Source organism: Callospermophilus lateralis, chromosome 1, assembly GCF_048772815.1.
Source record: "Callospermophilus lateralis isolate mCalLat2 chromosome 1, mCalLat2.hap1, whole genome shotgun sequence".
Lineage (NCBI taxonomy): Eukaryota > Metazoa > Chordata > Mammalia > Rodentia > Sciuridae > Callospermophilus > Callospermophilus lateralis.
In genome coordinates this window covers 216,359,263-216,385,333 of record NC_135305.1, presented here as the reverse complement: position 1 = coordinate 216,385,333, position 26,071 = coordinate 216,359,263, and the positions used below count along the sequence as shown (strand labels likewise).

Genomic DNA, 26,071 nt, shown 5'->3' with positions numbered 1-26,071 from the left:
ACAAGAGCCCAGGGAAGGATCTCCCTCGGGCTCCTGCTGAGTCTGAAATGCTGCCAAGGAGGGGCATACCGTTACCCCGTGTGAGGCCAGAAATAGTGTTTATGGCACTGTCACTTTGGACATCCACAAAGTGTGTGTGTGCGTGTGTGTCCTGTGCCATGCTGAGAGACCCTGGACCTCGTCCTTCCCCTTCCCTGTCTATCCATGCAGTGGCCAAAACCCAAAGAACATTGCTATTAGACAGATCTGCCCCCGGAGCCCACTCACTGTCTGAGTGATTCATTATTAAGTAGCTGTGCTTCCCTCACCTGCTCCACATTCTCACCCACCCCTCTTGCCCAGAATTGGAGCTGTAAATCCCAAGCCTTTAGGATGGTGACAGTGTAGTCTCCTCTGATTTTGTTTTCCTTCCCAGTGCTGGAGATGAGCTGGAGATGAGCGCTCGCTCAGCAAGGACTCAGCCACTGAACGCCCCACCCCCTCCCAGGCCAGGCCCTAACCCAGAGAGCTGGTTCCACTCATCTGCCATGTGCATCAGTCCTGGCCTCTGGCTACTGGGCAGGGCTAGAGGTGGTCACTTCAGAGCAAACAGGGTTATTACAACTTCCTGGATGTAGCCAGGTCCCCGTCTATAATGACTGGGACATTACAGAATTAACAGTGGCAGCCTAAGACAGGCGGGCACAGACGGTTCTGACCTCGAGGGGCGGTGTTCTCCTCTTGCTCACCCTTGGTTGGGACAAAACCCCAAACATGAAAGTAGAAGGATTGCTGAGCCTGTGTGCGGGAGAGAGAGTAGGCAGTTGTGTGCCAGGTGCCCGGGTTCTGGAGACTTGAGGTACAGGTGTGACTGACGGGTCCCATCAGCTCTGTTCTTGGTGTGAGAAGTGGATCTCTGTGTCTCAGCATATTCTGGACAAAGGCTGAATCAGCATCCTCCAGTCATGACCCTACTCTGGAGGGTTCAGTATCAGATGGATAAACCACCCTGTCCCCTCACCTTGGAAATCTGCCTCCAGATAAATGAAAGTGTGGGGGTGTGGTACAGTGTTCCAAGCATCCCAGACCTGTGATGTTTTTGTTTGTTTTTTCAGTTGATATGGATCAAAGTGCTGCTTCAGGTGTTAACCCAGGAACCTGTTCTTTTCTGATGTCACACTTGTTCATTTAAATGGAAATTAATTGTTCTTCTGGAGAATTTCTTTAAAAATTGGTTTTAAATGAGTGCATTAGGCAGCCCCATTTATTATTCATGGGGTTCATTCCCAATATGGCCCCAGTGTCCAAGTTCCCGGAGATGCCAGCGCAAAGCGGAGATGATTTAATCAGGAAGGCCATTAATTAGAGATGGGGACATAAGCCTTTGGGAGGAGCACCACCACCTTCCTGTGGCCGCAGAGGAGTGGGTTCTGGGCCAGTGGGGCCCTTTGCAAGATTTTTTTGCTCTGGGTTCACATGGGACCACCTGAGGGGCTAATGTGGAGGGTGGGGGCAGCCCTGAACCATCCTCTCACCTCCATTCCAGACAAAAACAGCCCTAGGGATGACTCTCCCACCCCTCTTGCAGTCCCACCCGCTTGCCCCTCAACTTTTGACACCTCCCTGGTCCCCAGCTTCATCCCTTCAGCCTGCCTCACATAGCTCACCAGACGAGGTATTGAAAGCACTCGGTTTTGTTCTCCCCCTTCTGTGACACCTCCAGCCCCTCAGCCCTACCTTTAGCTAGGTTTCTAAGGCTCCAAAGCATCTGGCCTCTTTCTTTGCCAGCCTCTTCCTGACCCTGCACCTCTTTCCTCCCATCTCTGATTCCTCCTGCCTGCCTGGCCACGAGTCTGGTCCCCATATTAGGAAGCACCCTGGCCCAGCCCCTTCCAGCACACAGGCCCCAGGCATGGAGTGTGCTGGGTTCCACTGACGGCCAGACCACCAGAGCAAGCCCACCTGGGGTGACTTGTTTGGAAACGATTTTTCAAATTACCAAGCTGAAAGAGAAGAAAGGGGATAAATTTGGCAGGGCCCTAACCTCTTATACCCAGATTCTTAAAAGTAGCCAAATTGTTTAAAACCCATTAAAACATTGCCAGACAGCTCAGAGAAGCACTGGATGGATCAATGAGTGAAAGCCAGCGACAGGGAATATTTGAGGCCAATTTCCATCCTTGTTAGAGGATTCTCAGTTGTTTTGATCAAATTGCTTTTAAGCGAATTGCTTTTGATTGAAACACCTTGGATCAGATCTCCTCATTCGTCTCCCCAAAGGGCTCACCCTGGCGAAGGGGGGCTCCAGGCTGGACTTGCTTGCCCCTGGTTGAATGGGACAGGGGCTCAGTGGGGATGGGGCTCCAAGCTCAGGCTTCACCTCCAACTCCAATGGACACAGAGCAACCGAAGCGTCAAATGTCAAAGGTCCCATTTATTCCAGCAACCCAGAAAGAAAAAAGTGTAAATAAAAAAAAGATCCATGCACTCAACTCCAGGGGCTGGGGGTTGGGAGTGAGGATGAAGAGCAGGAGGGGGGCAAGGAGCAGGAGGGGAGGGGGAGAAAGAGAGACAGAGACAGAAAGAGAACTGGAGGGTCAGATCAATGAAAAGAAAGAGTCGGAGGGACATCAATAAAAGGCAGAGAGACCAAGAAGTAGAGTATCAAAAGCAGAGATCAATAAAGGAGAAGCGAAAATGGAGAAGAGGCATTGATAGGAATTCAGGGCAGAGAATGAAAGCTGGGTGTGCAGAAAGGTGGGGAGAGGGCACCACAGAGACAGAAACTTGAAGGGACACGGGCAGAGTGGGAAGGGCCCCAGCAGCCCACATGGGGCAGCCTGAGCCGCGGAGGCACCTAGGGATCCCCAGCGGTGCTGATGACATGGAAGAGAGTGACATTGTAGAGCACCTGGTGGCCATTGTTCCAGGTGTACAGGGCCCGCTCCCGGGGGTTGTAATCCAGCATGGAGATGTGGGAGTACTGGTTGTGGAAGGGGACGTCCGTGTACTCATAACTGGACGTGTTGGTGAAGTAGGCGAAGTAGACCTTGGCCCCGGCCAGGTGGGAGTTGGTCACATAGAGCACGCCACAGATCATGAAGGCCTCCCCAGCACTGCGCTTGGGGTAGCCAGTGTCCCAGGACCGCATAACCTCCAGGGTGTGCGGGTCCAGCCGGCTGACCACAATGTTGCCCGCGTTCTGGTTGGTGGTGTACACGGCCCAGAGCCCGCTCTCGTCCACCATGAAGTCCATGTCGGAGAAGCCACCCCAGGAGTAGGGGAAGGTGTTGTTGTAGCCAGCCCCAGGGAGACTCCTCTGCACCAGCACGGAGCGCGAGCGGAAGTGGTACTTGACCACCACATTGCTCTGGTACTTGTTATAGAACAGGGAGCCATTGTACACCACGTGGCCCGTGCCCGCCCATGGCTGGGGCAGCAGGTGCTGGATAAAGTTCTGGCCTTTGATGAAATCGCCCAGAGTGCGGAACTCCAGCACCCGCCGGCCCTTGTAATAGCCGTCCATGTACCAGACCTATGAGAGTAGCCTCTGGTCACTGGAGGGACCAGCATCAATGACCCAAGGGTCCCAGCAACCATTCAGGACTCAACGATGGTCATCAAAGACCAACTGCCACCTACATGGTCATTACTCGGTCATGGGCTTTCTACTGACCACTCACGACCCAGTGACTATGAGTAACAGTCACTAGGTGGGTGGTGCTTGATCCCAAAGGATTAGGGAAACTGCACTCCCTGGGGACTTCCTGGCCTAGGAATTCACTGATCACTAGACACTGATGGCTAGTGGTCACTGAGGGTCCCTTGAATTCATTGCCCATGGATAACCCCTGTAATAAGATAACTAGGCATGTCCTCCTCATCGCCAACATTGTCTTCATTGTCCTTGTTGTCATATTAATTAGTATTGTGAGTGCCCTTAGTATTGAGCTAAGAATCTTAAGAACTTTAATTCTGAAATTATAATAATTTTGAAGATAAGGAAATCAGAGTCAGACATTAAGAATGCTGCCTAAGATTCCCTAGCTGAGAAATGGCAGGAGGGGAACGCAATCCCAGCCTGATTTCCAAGCCAACCAATTGGTTGAACCATCATGATCCCTGGGGGACCAGTGATCACAGGCTTATTACTACCTGTAGTCTATGATACTCAGTGGCCATTCAATGACCTATATCAGTCACCAGGAAGGTCACTGTGCAGGAGAGTCCCTGGGCAGTTTGTTCCTGATTCTTGTGGGTCAAAGTGATGGGCAGTCATGACCAAGGAGGCCACTGGAAGTCCAAATGTCATTGAGCAGGAAAGGCATGGGTCACTGTAGCCATACAGTCTTATGCTACATATGTCATTTTGGTCAATGACACATATACAACAGTGGCTCCATGACACTATATCACCTAGTAACATTGACGCCATCTTAGATTTACAGGGCTAGAGGGCCCTTGTCACTAGACAGTCAAGGGAAGGTCTAAGGGTGCTGAGGATCCCTTAGGACACTTTGGTTACAAGCGTCATTGGTGTGGAGTCCCCGGGTACCTGTGGGCAGTCACGGACCATGTCCCTCCCAGAAGCTGGTCCCTGGGTTGGGCACTGTCACTCACCCGGCTATCGGCACTGGGAGCCATCGTGTCAGTCATCCACGAGCCAAAGCGGGACCCCATAGCCCGGACAGTGATGGGGTTACTGACACCAGTCAACTTCCCGCAGCCTGGGGACAGGAACAGAGGGAATGAGGTAGGGATGGGAAGAGCCCAGGGGAGGAGGGCAAGGCTCAGGCTGGGAAGGGCAAGGACCAGGGAGGCCAGAAGGGGCAGAAATCGGGTCCCAGCGTAGAGCACGGTTGGGGGTGCAGGGTGGGAAGTCAAGGGTCAAGATCATTCAAGGTCATTTCCAGTTTCTGGGCCCAGGTTTGGCCTTGGATAGAGAAATCGAGTGTTGAGGTTTGGAAGTCAGAGGTTGAAAAGTGCCCAGATTGGGGAGCACAGGTGGCATTGGGGTGGGGGGTGGCATGGAGGTCAGGGGTCAGGGTCAATGGTCAAGGCGTACCCAGTTTCTGGGCGCAGGCATGTAGCCGGGCCTCCAGAGCCATCACGCGCTGCTGAAGGTCCTCGTACCCGTAGGCGCCCATCTCCTCCTGGATGGCCGCCAGGCTGCCCGAGAGATTCCGCACCTCCTCCCTCAGGCGCACGATGGTCCGCGTGTCCGCTTTGTACTGCTCCAGGACCGAGCTCAGGGGCAGTAGCTCTGTCATCCTGTCCTTCAGCTCCTGCCGCCAAGGTAGAATGGTCGCCAGTCCTTGCCACAGACCCCTTGTCTTTGGTGTACCCTGGCCCTTGACGTTTGACCCATACTGGACCCAGAGCCCAGCCAGCCCTCGTTTCTTCCCAGACATGACCCTGTCCTTGGATCTACTGAGACCAATCGCAGTCACTCCCTCCATATCTGGCCTGAGCCCAGAAGGACCCACCTGGAAGCTCTTGGCCGAGACGGACCCATCGGCTGCCCGGAGCCTCGCGTCCAGGCTGCGCATGAGGGTCTCCATGCTGCGGACGTACTGCAGATCGCGGAACGTCCGTAACTCAAGGACCTCCATGGACTGCGAGACATTCTGGACCTAGGAGTGGGGACAGTTCTGGAGGCCAAAATTCCTCCCACCCGGTAACCCAGAGACGTCACAGAAAAGACCTGGTAGGGCCAGAGGCCATACAGACACCCTACCAACCTTCTCCCCCCATCTTCCTAGCAACCTCCCGATAGCATGTCCACTCCTTGCCCCTCTCATCCCCTGGCTCCCACCACCTCCCACCTGCTCCCTGTTCTCCTGCTTCCACCCTTACCCCCTGTCTTCACCCCACAGCGGCCAGAGAGAGCTTTCCAAAAAGAAATCAGGTGAACTTCCTCCCCTACAGATCCTGCGAAGGCTGGTCCTGCTCCCTTACTTGCTTCCCCTCCTGGATGATTCCATTCTAACCTCCCGTTGTCAGAGGCTCAAAGTTCCTCCCCAACTCAGGGCCTTTGCACATGCTGATCCCACCACTGTTCCCCTCATCTTCCCAAGACTGGCTCCTGCTCATCCCTCAGGTGTGAACTTCAGCATCACTTCCCAGCAGTCTCCCTGACCTTCTTGGCTTGTTCACACTCCCCCTGCCCAGGGGTTTTCTTCCCAGCTATCTGGAACATTCTTATACATCTGCAACCTCAGAGGTAGAGTCAATGTCTAGCTTGTCCTCGGCTAACTAAATCCCCAGTGCCCAGTTCTGGCCCCAAAGTAGATGCTAAATAAAAACTTTTGGCTGGATGATTAAATTAAAATTCCCTTGCCTTGGCCTCTCCTGACCTGGCCTGAGAGTCCTCCAGCTCCCCCCTCCACCTGTCTGAAGTGAACCCCACCTGCTTAAGGTGAGCCCCACCTGCCTAAAGTAAATTCCACCTTCTTAAACTGAACCCCACGGCCAAACTGAACCCCACTGGTCCCTTGGTGGAATGCAGACTGTCCTGTGTGACCGCTCACAAGGGTCCCTGGAAGTTCTCAGAAACTCAGCAGCACACCAGCCCCCTGGGGGCCACAGACATTCAGCCATTATCAACAATCAGAGGGCACCACATGGACGTCTCCAACAGGTGGGGAAGGCAGACCGGTGTTGGGGTAGGAAGAGCAACAGGTGGAGGACACCCTGGTGCCGACACTGTTCTCTGCCAAGCCTCAGCTTCCTCTATCAAAGGAGCATTGGGAGAGCCCTGGTCCTTTCCATCACTGGCATCAAGTGACCAAGGGGCAGTTCAGGTGGGTAATGGCCATCAGTCTCCAAAGGGCACTGAAATACCTCGGGATGGATTGATGGGACCTCTTTACATCATCCACGATCAGAGGGAGAAGAAATCTTTACAGGAGATTTCTTCTAGGAGTGGGGGGAGGTCCCCGAGAGGCCCAGAACGCCATCAGCAGGTGCACTAAAGGCTGTACTGGGCGTGCGCAGTGGGGCCTGGGCTCACGGACAAGACTCAGGTCCTGCCCCTGGGATTTTCCTCTCCCTGACTACAGGCTCTTGGCTTCTCTCCCCAGGAAGCGGTAGCAGACATTGAATTAAAATATCCATCGGGACTATGGATGTGGCTCGGTGGTAAAGCATTTGCCTAGCGTGTGTGAGGTCCTGGATTCCGTCCCCAGCACCACCGTCTTCCCCAGTGGCACCTGGAGTTTCCTACCTTCTCCATCAGCTGCCGCAGCTCCCGGCTCCGGCCATCGCGGGAGCAGGTGCTCTGAGCTGGGATCACAGCTGTGCAGATGCATTTGCCGTCAGGGGCCTGGGCCGAGGTGTACAGTTGCCAGCCCTCTTCTGGACTCTGGAAGAGAGTCTACCAGAGGTTGAGGTCAGAGCTGGAGCCCAATGGGGGACCCCCCCTCGATCTTGCTGGGAGAGAAAAGGGGACCCCTGGAAATGACAGATGCCCTTTGCTGGATGCCTGGAATGGGCTGGACCATGTATTGAGTGTGGGCTGGAGTGTGACCGCAGTCATTCCTCAAGGAGCCCCACTTATAGACGACAAGACCCTCGTGGGGCAGGATTAGGGAACAAAGCAAGGAATTGTGGAATTTGAGCTCTTCCCCAAGCCAGTAATGCATTCCCTCACACACACGCCACCTCCATAACCTCCATTAGAACATAGATATGCTCTGGGTGGGCCTCCCTCTCTGCTCCCCCAGCCCTTGGTGACGCGTGGGCTCCAGACACATGAACCTCGCTGTCCCACCCCACCGCACCTGGAGAAATCCAGGCAAAATAATAGCCAAAGTGAGATAAAATGCTCACAGAGACATTTCAGGTTTTTGGATGAAAGACATCACCTTCAGCTGTCTCTTAAATGAAGGATCCGTTTATGTTGGAGATCAATTATGACTGTTTTCCAAACCATGCTCCTTGGAACACTGGCAGTTTTACCAGGTGCGCCGGGAAAGGGTTAATTTCATGCATTGCCGGGTGAAATAAGTTTTTATTGTAAGGTTTATCAGAGCCTTGGCCATGCTAAGGTCCATCAGGGAACTCAAGCCAAAATTTCCAAACTTATTAGGAAATAGCTAGTAAGAGCTTCTTCTGTGCCAGCCATAGGGTCTGGGAAAGGAGCAAGGAGGAGAGGGGAGGAGGGAGCACCCATCGTTGCCCACAGAGCCAGCCGCGAGGACAGACACCAGACGTGGAATCCTAATGATGCTTCTAGAACCCCGTGTGGTGCTCTGAAGAGAATATTTTGAAGAAATGGTACAAGGAGTAGCAAGGGGTCTTTCTTCCTCAGGGTTGGAGTCTTAGAGGAAGCATCCCCAGGCACAAACATTTGAAATGAATTTCAGGATTGAGGAAGCTAGAAGAGGGGGAGAGAGAAAGGGACATTTTGGACACCCCCAAATCCTGAATAACATCTGAAGGGGCCTAAGGAACGCTGTTAAAAGGCAGTGAGTACAGTCTCCGCTTGGTAGCTGTGAAGACTTGTTCCGGGATGCCCCGCAGACACCAGCATCTGCAGGGACTCATGTGCCCATAGAAACCGGTGGAGCACTTGCACAGAACAGAACCTCGAACATCCCCCTGTGGACTTCCAATCGCCTCCAGGTGCCTTATAACACCGAATATCACGCAAAGACTATATACATAGTTGTTATATGGTATTGTCTAGGGAACGATGGCAAGGAAAAAGTCTGTGCATGCTCAGGACATAAATAATATATTTTAAAATATTTTTAGTTGTAGATGGACACAGTACCTTTATTTTGTTTATTTAGTTTTTTTATGTGATGCTGGGGATTGAACCCAGGGCCTCATGCACGCTGGGCAAGTGCTCTACCACTGAGCCACAACCCCAGTCCCCATAAATAATATTTCCAGCCCGTGTTTGGTCAATTCAGTGGACCCACAATGTTCAGCAGACACCAAGGCTCAGCTGAGCTCCCTGGATGGAGCCGAGACCCCCAGTCGGTCCCCGGAACATCCTCAGACATAGTGGATTTGGTGCCAAGCAGGTCCCTTTCTTTTTAATAGGGTACCGTGATCTCATTTGTTCAACAAATCATCAGCATGTTCCTACTGTGACATCTCTACCTCAGATGCCGAAGACACGCGCAGCAGTGAACAAAACATGTGCGCTCGTGTGCACACACAGGCGCTGAGCTGGGTGCGTTTATTAAAGGGGAGATGGACATAAATAAGTAAACATCAACTATTTTAAAATGATGCATATCAGAGAGAGGAGGAATCCAAGGCTGAGGGGCGGGAGATGCAGGGGAGGCCCCAGGTTGGGATGCTGGGTGTCCTTGGAGTTCAGACCGGAAGGAGGAGAGGGAGGAGCCCAGGGCTGTGTAGGGAGGGGTGTTCCAGGCAGAGGGGAGAGTAAGGAGGAAGGCCTGAGGCAGGACCTGAGGCAGGACCCTGAGTGAGCAAGGGGGTCGTCCAGGAGAGGAGGGCTGGGGGCAGCGCAGCCCCACAGCCTACAGCGAGGATTTTGGCTTCTCTGGATGATGCGGGAGCCATGGAGGGTTCTGAGTCAAGGAGGGGTGCGCCCTGGCTTGGGTGCTCACAGTGACCTCCAGCTGTTGCTGGGGACGGGGGATACAAAGGAGGGAGGCTCAGCTGAGGTGACTGCACGTGTCCAGGCAAGAGATGATGAGGAGTGGCCATAGAGATGGCAAATAGAAAATTCCGGTAGCACGGGAGAATTCTGATAAAACTGCAAATGTTTTACAGAGAAACAAAGCACCACAAAAATTGATAATTTCCACCGCGTTCCTGATCCCCCAGCTGAGGCCGTTCCCATGAGCTGCAGCTGAGATACGCCCGCCTGGGAGTCAGGAATAATCCCCGAGACTCCATGATTGCCCCACCTTGTCCTCCCCCGCTCAATAAAGTCCTTTTTTAAAAAGCTTATTGGAATGTGAGCTAATGCTATAATTGTACAGACGAGCTTGGCTCCTCCACTAATTTATAAGGAAAACAAACCATTCATAAACACCATCCAAAACTATTGTAATGAGTCATTATTTGTGTCTTACATATACTCTGCTTAAATTGGGAGAACCCCTTCTTTTTTGCCAGGGATTGAACTCAGGGGTACTCGGCCACTGAGCCCCATCCCCAGCCCTATTTTGTATTTGATTTAGAGACAGGGGCTCACTGAGTTGCTTAGGCCTCACTTTTGCAGAGGCTGGCTTTGAACTAGTGATCCTCCTGCCTCAGCCTCCCAAGCCTCTGGGATTACAGATGTGTGCCAACATGCCCGGCTGGGAACCCCTCCTTTAGGTGACCACATGCCCTCCATTGGGGTAACTCTTCTTCCCAGCCTTCTTTGCGCCAGGTCTGAGCTGGGTGGAGTCTACACTGGCTCAGTGTGGAAGTGCCCAGGTTTCCCCACCGCCAAGGGCCTCCTTTGGTGGTCAGGATGCATTCAGCCTTTGCCCTGGACAGACAGGCAGGGCCTCCCCCCAGCATTGTCAACAATGACTCAAAGGTGCTAGTGATAATTCAATCCTCTTGCCTCTTCCTTGGGAGAACTTCGAGGTCCTGCAAGTCTCCCTGGAGAGCCGCAGGCACTGTGCTCCAGTGGCCCGGGGTGCGACCTGCTCATTAACTGGCTCTGCGTGCATCTCCCTCATCTCCTCCCTCCCTTCCCTGCGTCCCCACTGGTTCCTCCAGGGATCTCTGCCTAGGCAATCACAGTCATCCCTTGGGATCCGCGAGGGATGGTTCCAGGACCCCCCGCAGATACCAAGAGCTGAGGATTCTCAAGTCCCTCATTTTAAAGGTCACAGTATTTACACAGAAGCCCTGTACATCCTCCTGTAAACTTTAAATCCTCTCTAAATGACTTATAATACCTAATACAATATAAATGCTTTGAAATAGTTGTTACACAGTACTGTTCAGGGGACAATAAGAAGGAAAAGTCTGTGCATGTCCGGTGCAGAGCAGTTGCTCTCCAATATTTTCAATCTGCGGATGATTGAATTGGCGGAGGGAGAACCCAGGGATAGAGAGGGCTGACTGCGACTGTACCCAGTCCTCCCCTTCGAAGCCCAAGACAAGAAGGATGACCCCAGCAAGGCTTTCCCTTTGTTCTAGAAGAATGCAGCATTAGTTTCATCTCTTTTCAAGACAAATCCAATTCTTTAAAGACAACACAAAGCAAAACAATGAACAGGAGCCCAAGCTCCTGCACATCCTCCCCTGGCTCCAATCCCCAAGCAATTAAGTCAGAACCCCCCCAAAGATTCTCATTTGTGCAGAAACAAAGCAGCCCAGCTCAACATAATTAACATCTCCTTCCTACATTTCCTAACATGTCCTTTGAAGCAAACAAGGCATTTTCTCTCAACATATGAAATATTGAATTGTAAAAGAGAAGCGAGATTTAAGTGGCACGAAGAGAAGGCCTCCGTGGCTTTCCTAAAATAATTGTCTGCGTTGGACGCACTTCGCAGGAGTGTTCTCTGCAGCAGTATAATTAAATGCCTGGGGTTTGGCTGCCAAGTCTCAGCATGCTAAGATCCCGAGTTTTGCCCGGCAGGTTTAAGTTCAAATATGCAGTCGAGTTCATGTCCCTAGGAGCCATGGGAATGTCCTGGAGGGCTCAGTGTTTGAAAGTCCAAATGCCATTTCTCCTAGACTGGGTCTAGCTTAGAACCAAAGTCATGAACTCCTAGAGGTCACAGACGGAGGGATAAACTGGTCTATCCTGGGGGAGATGTTCCCGATGGCGGGTGTGAGAATCCGTGAGTTCTCTGGGTACAGAAATCTCCAGTGGGGCAGCCGCCTCACCTCAGATTGGCAAAAGCTCAGGAGAAGCCAGCTGCTCTCTTGCCGAGCTCTGCCTCCAGCCTAATATTCCTGCTAATGGGCTCTGAGAGGGTACGCTATGCACTCAAGTAGCAATCCTCAAATCGTCTCTTCTGCCTGGGATTGTTCAAATACTTCACGGAGGCTGCCGCCCCAATTAAGCACCAGGCTCCGTCACTGGTCCAGGGTGAACTGAGCAGGAGACACACAGGGAAGTTTTCCTCAAGGCTGGCTGGGCCGGGGATCATCATCTCTGCAGCTCTGCTGTCTGTATCTGAGCTCCAAAACCTTCCCCGGTGGGCTGGGGTGTGGCTCAGCGAGAGTGTGCGCGCCTCGCCCCTCCTGCATGAGGCCCCAGGTTCAATTCCCAGCACTAAAAAAAAAAAAAAATTAAGTGTTTGCCAGGGTGAAGGGATTACTCCAGCATCCTGGGGACAGACCCTCACTGAGCATTGGCTGCTAGGGATTAGCCAACAGGAAGAGAGCAAGGCTTTAATAAAATGAAGATATCATGGTGTTTGAGACTGGATAATTTAATCAGGAAGCAGATGTGGCTTGGGGCTTATATATTTATTTGTATCCTGCCTTGTTCCAGAAAAGCATCTAAGTGGGTTACAAGGATATGTAAAATACCACATGATAGCTCCAATTAAATGCGAGAGAACAGGGATTAGGCACTCCTGGAGGGCCCAACCCACAGCTCAGGCTTTGAGATTTCTGTACTTGCCTTTTACTCAGCCAATCCAAGGCAAGGAATCCAGCCCATGGAAATCACCGGGGCACGTACTGGACCGCTCTGAGGATGCTAACTAAAGTGCTTCTTTGGATCTGGAGAACTAGAATTGTTTCCTCCAATTACCTGACAACAGGAGGAAGGATTTAAAATTATAAGATGCATCCACAGGATGGAATATTATGCAGTCCTTAAAAATTGGGATTCACAGGAATTTTTATCATCATCTCTATCTCCTTTCCCAAATCTTCAAAGTGAACATGTATCTTGGAAGGGGGTGGAGCCCAGGACCTGCAGGATACGTACCCTGCCACTGAGCTACACCGCCAACCCATGGTTCTTGTTAGAATTCTTTTAAAGCCCTTTTTTTTTTTTTTTAATTTTTTCCAGGGGAGTAAGGGGAGGAAAACAAAAGTAGGGACACAAGACAGAGCCAGAAATGAGACTAAGAAAAACTCATCCCTGAAGAACCCAACCCATCAGCATATGGTTGGGCCATAAATTTGGCTCCAAGCTCCTTAGCAGCCAACTCAAAAAGAGAACGCTGGTCATTTCTGCGGTTCCCAGTGTCCTGAAACAAAAGTACACCAGATGCTCAGGAGAAGGCTCAACTATTTTTGGTACTGAGAACAGGCAGGGATTTCTCCCACGATCCTCCCAAAAAGGATTCTGTGTGATGTCACCCGTAATCTTTCCAGACAACATCCTTACGACAGAAACCATTGTTTTCCCTAGATGTTTATTACTCCTACTTGAATGATGGAAGATAGCCAGGATCCTGGGGTCGTGGTGGCTTGACCATTCCTGGGCTGTGTGATGTGGACAAGTCGTTTAACCTCTCTGTGCCTCAGTTCCCTCATCTGTGAAATGGACGTGTTAGTTATCCCTACCTCACAAGGCTGCTGGAGGATAATAATACACAAACAATTAGAACAAACATCATCATATAGGAAGTGCTACATAAGTGTTTGTGACTAGTATTATTATTATTTTTTTTTTTTGGCAGTGCTGGGGATCAAGCCCAGGGCCTGGTGCCTGGTAGGCAAGTGCTCTACACTGAGCTCCACTCCCAGACCCTCTGCTATTTTTATTCATTTATTTAGGTACCAGGGATGGAACTCAGGAGTGCTTAACCACTGAGCCACATCTCCGGCCCTTTTTAATTTTTTTTTTTTTTTTTTTTTTTTTTAGAGACAGGGTCTCACTGAGTTCCTTAGCTCCTTGCCTTGGCTGGGGCTGGCTTTGAACTCACGATCCTCCTGCCTCAGCCTCCAGAGCCGCTGGGATGACAGGCGTGTGCCACCGCGGCCGGCCCACTGCTATTATGTCCACTGCTACCCTTGTAACTCTCCAAAGGCTGATTTCAGTGACTTTATGGAATCAAGGTGGTGGGAGAGAGGAGACACGGCTCCATCCCGAACCCGGGATGGTCCAGCCAATGTCCCGACCCAGAACGTGTGCTGCAACCCGGCAGGAGCGGGGGAGGGGGCGGGGAGGGGCCGGTCCATCTTGACCCGCATCTTGAGGGCTCACCCGCCCGGCCCCTCTTCCTAGTTGCGGTTCCTGCCTGGAGTGGACCGCGCTTTTCTCCTCTCCGGCCTCTGCACAGTCTGACCCTCTTCCACCGACACTTGTGCCCCGTCTCATGGCCAAAATAACCCTCTCCACCCCTGGGGCTCAAGCATCGAGGTTTCTGCCAAGTTCTCCGCTCCTCCTGCCATGGGTTACCATCTCTCAAGGCAGCCTGTGCCCAATTCCTAATGCCCCTGTTTCTTATTGTATTTGTTCACTTAACAAAATACCGGAGGCAGACGACTTTTGAAGAGAGATGTTTATTTGGCTTCCAGTTCTGCAGGGTCAAGGGCACGGTGACCGCATCAGCCCTGCTCTGGCGAGGGCCTCAAGGCAGATGATATCCATCACAGCGCTGCGAGCAGGTGCAGGAGGAGGGAGAGAGTCTGGGGTCCCACAGGACCCCCCACAGACCTAAGCTCCTGCCACTAGGTCCTGCCTCTTAAAGGTCCAGGCTCTCCAAACACCTCCCACACTGAAGGGCCAGCCCCCACACAGAAACCTTTGGGCGCACAAACAGGATCCAAGCCATGGCCCTCGCTGTGAATCAGAGGTTTCCTCCAGCACCTTGTGTGAATGGACTGATCTAATCCTCACAAGGACACTGTGAAGCAGTTGCTGTCATTTTCCCCCTTTAAGGGTGAAGAAACGAGGGTAGGGAGAGGTCAAGTTCATCAGTCTTGGGCCAGGATTCAGGCCCAGGTCTGACTTCACAGTCAGTCCCCCCACTTGCTGCACCTCCTCCCTCCAATTCTCCTGTAAGCCCGAGTCACAGTGGCCACTAAGACCTCATTAGTGTGACCCAGGCATGCCTCTGTCCCTGGACAGGAGATGGCATGAGGGTGGGGAGTTTTGTCTGCTTTGCAAATCATTAATCACTCAGTCCCCAAAGCCAGCACCGCGGATGTTTGTTGAATGACTAGACATCGAGCTACCCGGTGTGTGTCGGGGGGCGGGGGAGAAAGAGAGCAAACATCTTCTCCGATCCACCATGTATTTCTCCTTCTGCCACCAACTGGCCTGCGTCCCTCGCAGGGAAGAACCATCTGAGATGAGGCGGCAGAGAGGCGCCAGGCAAGCTCAGCAGCAGCCCTGGCTGTTCCCTGCCTGCCAGGATGGCAGAGGGCCGTGATGAATGATCAGGGACATGCCTGTCTGCTGCGACTGAGCCGTGACGGGGCCACGTCCCTTTGGAGGGCTTGAGATAATAGCAGGCTGCCCTTGTCAAGCCTCAAGGTGTTGGGCAAATCCCCCCTGAGTGATAAGCTTGACAGGCCTTAAAGAAGACATCAGCTCTCCTGCGCCAGCCAGGCTGGAGGCCCCAAGTCACGGCCTCCCTGGCCTGAGCTAGCGGGGCTTTGCCTGCGAGAACCCGGTGGCAGGGGCAGGGGACCTGTGCGGGCACGAATTCATTAATTCTATTTGCACGCGCACACACACACACACACACACACACACACGCCCAGCCATTTGTTCCTTCATTTATCCTAATTAACCCATCTTGAGAGGCCTCCAAGGCAGCAGCACAAGACAACCGCTAACCCTCTGCGATGGTCAATCTGTTTTATAATTTTTTTTTTTTTTTTTAGTTGGGGACAGACAGATGCCTTTGTTTTACTGAATTCTTTTTAGGTGGTGCTGAGGATGGAACCCAGGGCCTCCCACATGCTGGGCAAGCCTCCACCACGGAGCCACAGCCCCAGACCGCGATGGCTACTCTTGATTGTCACCTTGGCTGGATCGAGAGCCGCCTAGGAAAATACTAAAGGCCCACTCCGGACGTGTCTGGGAAGAAGGTGTCCGAGGCCATTGGCATTTGGGTCAGTGAACTGAGTGACCCGCCCTGAATGTGGGTGGCGCCGTCCACTCAGCTGGCCCGGAGGGAACGAGGAGGAAGGAGCTAGCTGCGCTCCTCTTGAACTGGGGCCATCTCCTTTGTGGCCTGTCACAGTCGGTGAACGCCCGACTCTGGCCTCTGTGAATGTGGGCTCACACCTGTGCCTCTCCAGGGGCCTCCCAGGCCTTCAGCTCTGGACAGGGCTGCCTCAGTGGCCCCTCTTGTTCTGAGCTCCTTGGACAGAGCAGCGGGTTCCTCTGGCCCTCCAGCCTGCGGCGGCCACCGTGGGACCAGCCAGCCTCGGCTCGGGTGAGCGGATCTAGTGAAGCCCCTTTCATAACTATACGTGCATCGTGTCGGTTCTGTCCCCTAGAGAACCTGGACCCGGGCTGGGCTGGGGCTCAGGGGCAGAGCGCTCGCCTAGCCTGGGTGAGGCACTGGGTTCGATTCTCAGCACCGCATACAAATAAATAAAATAAAGGCCCATCCACAACTAAAAAGTTTATTAAAAAAAAAAAAAAAAAAAAGAACTTGGACAGCACACCCTCCAAGCCACCCAAGCAGAAGACTCTAACATGCTCCCGACCACCAGCCCCAGTTGAGACCACTTCTTATATTCAACGATGCCTCAAGGCTGTGGCATCATATAAATGAAAAATAAAATAAATGAAATAGGTTTTCTGGGGGAAAATGGAAAGAGACACAACTCTGCGTTTGCCTGACTCTCCCGCCCAGAGTCCTCAGCACGCAGACGGTCGTCCTGTTCAAGAATATCGAGGCAGGGCTGGGGCTGGTGTGGCCCAGTGGTAGAGCACTTGTCCAGTACGGGTAAGACCCTGGGTTCCACCCCCAGCACCGCAGAGAGCGGGCAGGGTGGAGAGAGAGTCAGAGAATTGACAAAGACAAGCCACCGGTGTGTGTGTGGCCCCGTCTATAAGACAGCTTAAGAGATCTGCATTAGGACTGCAAATCCTGACACCATCAGTCATCAAGCAAGCTTGCTTTGAGGAAGTGCACAGTCCACCTGCACCCCAGCAGTCAAGTGCCCCTCTTTTGGGGAGACCCTTCTGGGAGGAAACAGACACTCACCAGGGCCCCCAGGTCTCCCGTGGCTCCTTTCAGTTCTTCAGCAAACCCTCACACTTTGCTTTTCCATGAAATTAGGGACTGAACCCAGGGCGCTCTACCACCGAGCGGCATCCCCAGTCCTTTTGATTTTATTTTGAGACAGAGTCTCATGAAATGCCCATATATTTTTTTTTTTTTCCAATCCTCCTGCTTCACCTTCTGGGCAGCTGGGATTACAGCGCCCGGCTCCCCCAAGCTCTGAACGTGCTGTCCTCCGCCCTCCCCTCACCAAAGGGTTGAACAACGACGAGGACTTGTATGAGTGAACGCATTGAGACAGACGCGTGGTGGATATGAAGGCAGAGGCCAGAGGTTTGCGGAAGGAGGGTGGGAGGTGGAAGGAACACAGGGGAAATGAGAATGACTCCATCTTTGGGGGTCATGCATGCAAGGCAAGCGCCCCACCACTGAGCCCCCCGTCCCAGCCCCAGAACTGCCTTTTGATGTGTCTCCCCCATCTCAGACCCCCTGCGGCCCTCAGTGCTGCCAGTACAAAGCTCAGACACTAGTCCTGCCCCGTGGCCTCCCCTCTCCTGTCCCCAGACGGCATGTCCTGTCCGTGCTGTACTGTCCAGGACACCTGCCTCTCCCCCATCATGGAGGAACCTGCTCAGGCCTCAGCAGGCAGGAGCTCCCAGACTTGGGCTGGGCCCTGCAGCAGCCTGGGTATGATGTGTCGCCTGTGGGGCTGGAAGCTTGGTCCTTGCTCTGGTGCTGGTGGGAGATGGTGGAACCTTTAAATGTGAGGCCTGGGGGAGGTACCAGGTCATTGAGGCCATCATGTCTAGTGGACTGAGTTAGTTCCCATGAGAATGGGTTGTTATAAAAATAGCAGCCTAACCCCTGATCAGCTCGGACTTCCTGTCTCACCATGGTGATCCTCTTCTGCCATCTTTCCACTCTGTGATGCCTCACCATGAGGCTTTCACCAGAGGCCAAGCCAACAGACTGACTCGATCTTGTACTTCCAGCCTCCAGAGCTCTGAGCTCAATGAGCCTCTCTTCTTCATACATTATCCAGCCTCAGGTATTTTGTTACAGCAATAGACAAGGGTCTAAAACAGCTCTCCCCTAAAATGCTGCTGCACCCAACATATACAGAGTACTGTGACTATGCGATGTGACAATCTCCTTTAGCATCACAACAATAAATAACAGCTACCATTTATTGCACACCTTCCCTGAGCTATGTCCTGTTCTAAATGCTTTGCAGCCAATTTCTCACGAATCCTCATAAGAACTCGACAAGATTGAGCCATGATGAATGTTCAAGTCCTGGATCTGCTCCTTCCTCTTTGCAGGTTCCCAAGAAGATCACTTTACTTCTGTCATTTGTAAAATGGAAATAAAAAACTGTTTTTCTTCTAGCCACCCAAACGTACACACACACATGCACGCACACACTCAAGTAAGTGCAAGCTGCTTGTCTCCTGCTCTGTCTGCTGCTTAGAAAAAAAAGTTTCCAACACAGGACATAGGAGGAGGGCTGCCCATCTACCACCTGCTCTTTCCTTTTCCCACCCATGTCCTACAAGGCTGGAAACTACATTACCCACACTCCCGTGCTCTCTGCCTTCCAGGAAGGATCAGCCAATGGGAGGCGCTCCTGGAGGGCAGGAGGGTGGGACAAAGGAGAAGCCTGTGTATTTTCTGCTTCCTGTGCCTCCTGCGCTCTGATTGTGGCTGGGTCTCTGCTGGGGCTCCTGCTCTCTCAGTAGTCCCAGTGTTGGGCTCTGTGTATTTGACCACTTCTTTCTTCCTAGGAGGACAGATGTTCTCCTTTCTATTGCCATTCTGATTTTCTTTTCCATCCTTGGTTTAGTTTCTTATTTCCTCCACCGTCTATATAAAACCCTTGAGAGGCCTGTAAGAGTTCAGTTTCTCTGCACCTAAAGGGGGATAGTAGTTGCTTAATAAATATCTGTGAATTTATAGGCGGCTGTTAAAGAGTCCAACAGAACAGGCTGCTTGGGTCCAAATTTTGATCTGCTCCTTTCTGTGCGACCCTGAACAACAGGTTTAACTTCCCTGTGACTTTTTGGGAGGGGTGAGGACTGAACACAGGACCTCACGCATGCCAAGCACATGCTGTACTGTTGAGCCACCTTCCCCGGCCCTCTCTGTGGCTTCCTTAGCTTCCGATTCCTTATCCATATCAGTCCACTTTCTGCTGCCATAAAAAATACTTCAGGCTGGGTTCTTCCTAAAGAAAAGAGAGGTATTTCTCTCACAGTTCTTTTTTGTTTGGGGAGATGGTGGGTACTGGGAACTGAACGCAGGGCACTCAACCACAGAGCCACCTCCCCAGCCCTATTCTGTATTTTATTTAGAGACAGGGGCTCACCGAGTTGCTTAGTGCCTCTCTGTTGCTGAGGCTGGCTTTGAACTCACAATCCTCCTGCCCCAGCCTCCGCTGGGATTATAGGCGTGTGCCACCGCACCCAGTCTGTCTCACAGTTCTAAGCATGGCCATGGGGAGGGCCTTCTGGCAGATGGCATCCCCCTGGTGGGTGTGAATGTGAACTGTGAGATCCCCCGTGAGACGGGAGGCAAGAGGGACTCAGGGGCCAGGCTTGCTATTCTTAGACAACTCAATCTCTCAGGAACCAGCTGGGGTCCTGATATAACTGCCTCAGTCTCTTCTGGAGGTGATGCCCCCAGAACCTAATTACCTCCCGCTAAGCTCCTCCTCTTAAAGGCTCCACCTCCTCAACACTGGGGTCCAAGCATACAGCACAGTGTCCAAACTAGAACAGTGTCCAAACCACAGCCTCATCTCAAAGTCCAGATCCTGGGAGGTTGGGCCTCCCAGGAGTGCTGTAAGGGTGACATGAATTAGTATACATCAGCGGGGACAGTGCCTGGCACACAGGATGCACCTGGTCTTTGGAGCTTTTATTATCGACAGATTGAACCGGCACTGTTCTGAATTGTTGCAGATCCTCTGCTGATTTTTCCTTTCTTTCTTTTTTGGCTAATAAACTTTTTATTTCGAATAACTTTAGATGTACAAGAAAATTACACAAGGTGCCAGGAGCGCCCGCGTGCCCGCCCCTTGTGGTGGCAATCTTACATAACCTCAGCACATCCCTCACAACCGAGACGGCAGCATTACTACTAACTAAATGCAGACTCCATTTGAATTTTCCCACTCATTTCCTTTTTCTGGTCTGGAATCCAATCCAGGATACCATGCTGTTTTGAGTTATGGTATCGCCTTAGTCTCCTGCGGTCGGTGACAGTTTCTCAGTCTTATTTTTCATGACCTTGACAGCTTTGAGGACTACTGGTCAGGAATTTTGTAGAATGCTCTACACGTTTTGTTTTGTTTCGTTCGGTGCTGATTAAGCCCAGGGCCTCACGTGGTCTAGACAAGTGCCACCACTGAGCCACACCCCAGCCCCCATCTCCAATGACTTCTTAAAAGTGGTACCAAGGATCGAACTCAGGGATGCCTTACGGCGGAGCTACACCCCCAGCCCTTTTTATTTATCTTGAGACAGAGTCTCACTAAGTTACCCAGACTGGCCTTCAACGTTCATTCCTCCTGCCTCAGCCTCCAGAGTAGCTGCAATTACAGGCAGGCACCGTGGCGCCCGGCTCCCCGATGGCTTTTAAGGTCAGGAACTGGACTGGGGGTGAGACTCAGTGGTAGAGCGGGCACTTAGCATGCATGAGGTCCTCAGTTCCATTCATAGAAAAGAAAAGGGGGGCAAAAACTAGGTCCCCATGTCCCCCAGCCATTCCCCCAGCCGGAAGCCCAGTGCCCAGAATACAGAGAGATTTCCCCAATGAATGAATCCGTGAATCGCCGTCATTTAGCTCTGCATCCTGCTGCACCCCATGTTCCGTGGGCATCCCTGCCAGAGGCGAGATCTAGAAAAGTTCACAGGGACATAAAAGCTCTTCTCCTTTCAGAAAGATTCGCTTTTGATCCTTTCTTTGTAGACATCAAGGATTCATTTCTTTAATATTTAGGGGCTTTGGAACCAAAGACAAGCAGCACATTTGCATCAGACGGCTCATTTTTCAAGGCCGCCGAGAGAACTTCCAGAAAGACTCGGTCTCTTCCTTCCTGCACTTGTCACTGATTTCTGTCTCTCCCACCCTGGCTTTCAGGCTCTGACAGGGGGTGGGAGTGTCTGCACACTCTCTGAGTTCTCCCTGTCACAGCCCCAGGACGCTTAATAAGCATCGGACCAAGTCACGGGGGCTGAGTTGGGCTCAGGAGCTGGGGCAGGGGGTGGCTGGTGATGCAGATAAATGAGTGGACTGAACCCAGGGGTCCACTAGGCTGCACCCCCTGCCCTTCTTCTTTGTCTGGAGACAGGGTCTTGCTAAATGGCTCAGGCTGGCCTGGAACTTGTAATCTTCCTGCCTCAGCCTCCCCGGTAGCTGGGATTGCAGGTGGGTCCCCCCTGTCCCCAGCTTAAATTAGTGGCTTTATTTCCCATCCTTCTGACCAGCTCCTTATCTGCCACAGGGACCCAGAAGCCTGTCTTTGGGGGCACAGAACAGGTCACCTTTCTACCATGAGGCGGTCAGAAATGGGAATTCCCTTCAACCACACAGCCCTCAAGGTCTGACGGCTTTGTATTTCTCAGCCCCGGGAAGCCCAACCAAAGGCAGGAAATGGAAGAAAAAAATGCCCGCGGCGGGGTCATTTCTCCGCCACCGCCCCGCCCCCCCCCCCCCCAGGTCTCTGCAGCTGGAAGACACTGGCCGGGGTTTAATCTCTCGCCTCAAGTTTGTCAGAGGTAAAAATGAGGCAGGCTGAGCTTTTTCAGACACTTCCCTCGACTTACAGGAATCCAATTTCTGGCCAGGGCATAAATTTGCAGCGATCAGCGCCTGCAGCGGGGCCCGGGCTGGGCCTGTGGGCTGGGGATGGATTTCTGAAATCAATCCGGCGGCGCGTGGAAAAGGTCGCCATGGGGGAAATTCATCTTCCATGGCTGGCTGAGGCATTTTGTGCCGACAGCCAGGGACACCCTGCACAAAATGGAGGTGTTTGCTCTGAGGATCCCAGGCAGGGAGTGCGGGGAGGGAAGAGGCGGGGAGGCTCAGAGGCTGGATGGTGAGGCCAAGGTGGGGGGCTGGGCATCAGGCCGCCAGCTAATAACTCAACAGGGCACAGGTGCCAGCACTGCCTGCCACCAACTTCCCAAGGGCTCCTTCCTGCTAGGTACCGCATGCGCCCCTGGGGAGGCGGGTTAATTTGGTTACCCAAACCTTTTATCACTTGGCTGTACCTCTGCACACACACTCCAGAGTCTCAAAGGCTCAGCCGACTCTGCATCCGGGTCTCCTGGGTTCAAATCCCAGCTTTGCTGTGTGACCTTTGGCTAGTAATTGAACTATCCTGGGCCCCAGCTGGAAGAGCACACTAGTGCCGATGTCATGATGTTCACATTAAAATGGCTTCACTGTGCACTGTAATGTGATGTGGCTGCTTGTGGAATAAGAGTGATAAACGTGTGCTGCCTGGGAGCACAAAAAGACGGGGCGGATAGCCTGAGTTTCCATCTTGGCGCTGTGTTACATCAGGCAAGTTATTTACTGTCTCTGAGCCACGGGTTCCTTATTTCTCAAACAAGCGGTAGGTGACGGTGACATTGGCGTTTTGAGGATGCAGTGAGCGAATATACTCCAAGTGCTTAAAGCTGTGGTTCAAAGTGAGAGCTCGAGAAACGCCTGCGGCTGTTTTCCTTGCAAGGCAGACAGGACCGTGAGCTCCCCGAGTTCACAGATGAGCCAGGCAGAGACACGGCGAAGAGGCAATTAGAACAGAGCGTGATGGGTGTGCGGCGGGCAGATATGGGCCTGGTGAGAGCCCATATCAAGAGTGTGAGGACAAACTTCTGGGAGAAGCAACGGCTAGCTAACAGTCTGGATGGACAGACAGGAGACTGTAGGTGGGGAGGAAAGGGTTCCAGGCAGCGGGGATGGCACAGGCAAAGGCCTGGCGGACAGAGAACATCTGCTCCTCCCATGCGTGTTTGTTGAGCACCTCTCTGTGCCGGGCACCGTTCTGGGCTCTGGGAACACTGCTGCTGGTGAGACAGAGAGAGATTCCTGTTCTCATCAAGGCTCCACCCTAGTAGGAGGAGACAGGGGGCATAGAGGCTCCTGAGAATTATCCAGTGAAGAGTCAAAGGTGAAACTGGGAGGCTGGGAGGTGAGTTGGAATTCTCTGTTTGTCCCCCGCTCACCCCACCCCAGATCCAATCTCCGTACTGCTGCATCTGCTCTGGGCTCCAAAAGCCTGACCCCTGTGTAGGATTCCATTTTTTTTTTTGGTACTATAATGAAATACCTGAGGCTTCATACTTTATTAAGAAAAAAGGTTTATTTAGCTCAGAGTTTTGGAACATGGAAGTCCAAGATCAAGTGCCTCATTGCTTTGGCCTCTGGTGATGACCTCATGGCAGATCACAATATGGGAACCGGTGCAGAAGAAAGAGATTATATAGGAAGGCAGAAAGTAGGTGGGGAGACCCGGGGGTCATCTTCAGACTATAACATCTTGCTCTCCAAGAACTTACTCCAGGAGACCAATATTCCCTTCACTTGGTCCCAAGGGCAGCCCTCTCCATGACCCAAGGACCTCCCACCAGCCACCACCTCTTAAGGTTCCTCCTTCTCCCACAGTCACACTGGGAGCCAAGCTTCCAATGCGTGGAACTTTGCATGTGGGACAGACAAACCACACACTGCCTAGGACCACAGCACCCCCCAGACTCCCCTGCCCTCCAGCTCCCAGAAAAGTGTGGCCCAGGGGGACAGCCACAGGAAGCAGGAGGGCAGAAGAGAGCGAGCCCGGGGTTACTTATGCCCCTTGTTCCTCCCAGGCAGGTGGCAGGCAGTGGGTGCGTCTCTCTCCTGTGGCTGGAGGCTGGGTGTCCCTCTGATCGGAGCTGAATTGTATCCCTCCCAAACTCACATGTTGAAGTCCCAATCCCAGAATGTGACTGCATTGGCAGATAAGGTCTTTAGAGAGGCCACTGAGTTAAAATGAGGTCCTTAGGGTGGGCCCTCACCCAGTAGAACGGGGGTCCTCATAAGAGCAGGTGATCAGGACCCCGATGTCTGCCGAGGGCGGGCGGGGAAGACACGGGAGAAGACTGCCGTCAGCGAGCCAGGGGCGGAGCCACCTGCCCACACCTGACTTCAGACTCGGAGGGTCCACAGTTATGAGAAGTGAAGTTGTTTAAGCCACTGAGTCCTAGATTCGGTCCAAGATACCGTCTTGGGTATGAGAAGCTGACCCAAGGTGACTTAAGTCCATGGGAGGACACATAGGCGCTGTACCAACTCCACATGGTTTTATATAAGGGACTTGAGCGCCGTGGACTTCGGAGTCCTGGGGGTCCTGGGACCATCCCTCCCCACAGATACCGAGGGACACCTGTGCCTCATGGTGGCAGACCTAACAGATGAGCACATGGCCCTCAGTGTGGCCTCTGCAGCTTGGGGAGTCTCCAGCTGCAGGCCGGGGCGGCCCCCAGCCCCCTGCAGGTCCCCTTAGCCTGGCCGCTTGATCCTCTTCACTGCGCCCTGTGAGGGCGCTGCTTCCCAGGGGATTCTGCCCACACGGTGATGAGAAGATCTGGGCAGGAGTCCAGCTCTTCAGAAATGACCACTCCCCCTGAGGCCTGGGAGACCTCCACAGGCAGGTGCAAGAGTCTGCTCGGCTGCAGGATGAGGGGCCGCAGGCTGCACTGCTTCACACGGACACCTCTTGGTTCTGGAGAGTTTGAAATCAAGATGTCAGCCGCTGGGTTCCTCCTGAGGCCTCTCCTGAGTTCGCAGACAGCTGCCTCTCTCTGTGTCTTCTCCAGGTCTCTGCCCCGTGTGTGTCTCTGCCTAATCTCCTCTTCTTGTGAGGACCCCAGTTGTATTGGCTCAGGGCCACCCTAAGGACCTCATTTAAATTGATTACAGGCCTCTGTTGGTATCTACAGAGAATCGGTTCCAGGGCACCCCTGGGATACCAAAATCCATGGGTGCTCAAGACCTGGATGGGGAATCATGTAGAGTTTGCAAAAAACCCTACACATCTCCTCCTGTAAATCATCTCTAGATAATTTATAGTACCTAACACAATGGAGGTGCCATGAAAATAGTCATTATATTCTATTGTCTAGGGAACAAGACAAGCAGCGTGTGTGAGCACGTTCACTACAGACTCACAATTGCAGGCTACAGACAGAACTCCCACCAGACGGGGCCTGAGCAATGCTCAACTGAGGGCGGGAGGGGACTGGGGACCCAAGAAATGGCCAACAGCACGGTGTGTCTACATGTCCGGGGGCTCAGTGTAGTGCCCAGCTGATAGCATATTCCAGTTTGGTTTTTTGGAACTTTCTAGATTTTTTTTTTTTTTTAAATCTGCAGTTGACGGAGTCTGTGATATAGAACGTGGGGTCCAGAGGGGGAGCTGTACTCTTTAAAGCCCCATCTCTAAATATAGACACATTCTGGGATGCTGGGGTTCAAGACTTCATCGTGTGAATTCTTCTGGCGGGGACAGGGGGATGGACACAGTGGAGGCGATAACTGTGCGTGGGCGGGGGAGGCAGAGATCCGCTGGGGGAGTCCGGGCAAGCACACCAGGGGCCGGCTCAGTCCATCTTTCGAGTTTTCCAGGTCTTTCAAAGAAATGAATCTCAAAGCTACAAAAATCAGCTCCAGCAGAGAGACATCCTCCGCTGGGAGGGGAGGGGGCAGGGACAGCCACCTGGGTCACCGAGCCCTTTGTTAGTGAGAATGGGCCACTTGAAGGGAAATCGATCCGGGCAGAGCGCGGAGCAGCTGTTCCCAGCCGGCGCTCCCCTGGGGAGGGGCCCCTCCCCTCAGGGCCGAGCCGAGCCCGAGCCCGAGGATTGTTCTGGCAGGTGGCGGCCGCGGACGGGCCTTCAATCAGCGGCATGGTGGCTGCGGGCACCTGCGTCCAAACCCCTCAAGGGAGGCTCATTCAGCCT

At 52.8% G+C, this 26,071-nt stretch overlaps 1 protein-coding gene and 1 non-coding gene across 3 annotated transcripts in view; both read right to left on the bottom strand.

Moving 5' to 3' along the window:
* Positions 1 to 2,468: 2,468 nt before the first annotated feature.
* Olfm2 (olfactomedin 2) overlaps positions 2,469 to 26,071 on the bottom strand; it is a 61,012-nt gene continuing 37,409 nt past the window's right edge. The window contains exons 2-6 of one of the 2 annotated variants that reach the window (XM_076871454.2): positions 7,205 to 7,354; positions 5,466 to 5,612; positions 5,045 to 5,264; positions 4,600 to 4,706; positions 2,469 to 3,514 (exon numbers count right to left, since the gene is read on the bottom strand). In XM_076871454.2, coding sequence (XP_076727569.1) covers positions 2,837 to 3,514; positions 4,600 to 4,706; positions 5,045 to 5,264; positions 5,466 to 5,612; positions 7,205 to 7,354 — 1,302 coding nt within the window. In that variant the 3' untranslated portion in view covers positions 2,469 to 2,836. The remainder of the gene's footprint in view (positions 3,515 to 4,599; positions 4,707 to 5,044; positions 5,265 to 5,465; positions 5,613 to 7,204; positions 7,355 to 26,071) is intronic. The other variant, XM_076871447.2, reaches the window with a different exon arrangement.
* On the bottom strand, positions 8,782 to 8,849 carry Trnaa-agc (transfer RNA alanine (anticodon AGC)). Its single transcript has one exon. It is a non-coding gene; the product is annotated as a tRNA-Ala (tRNA).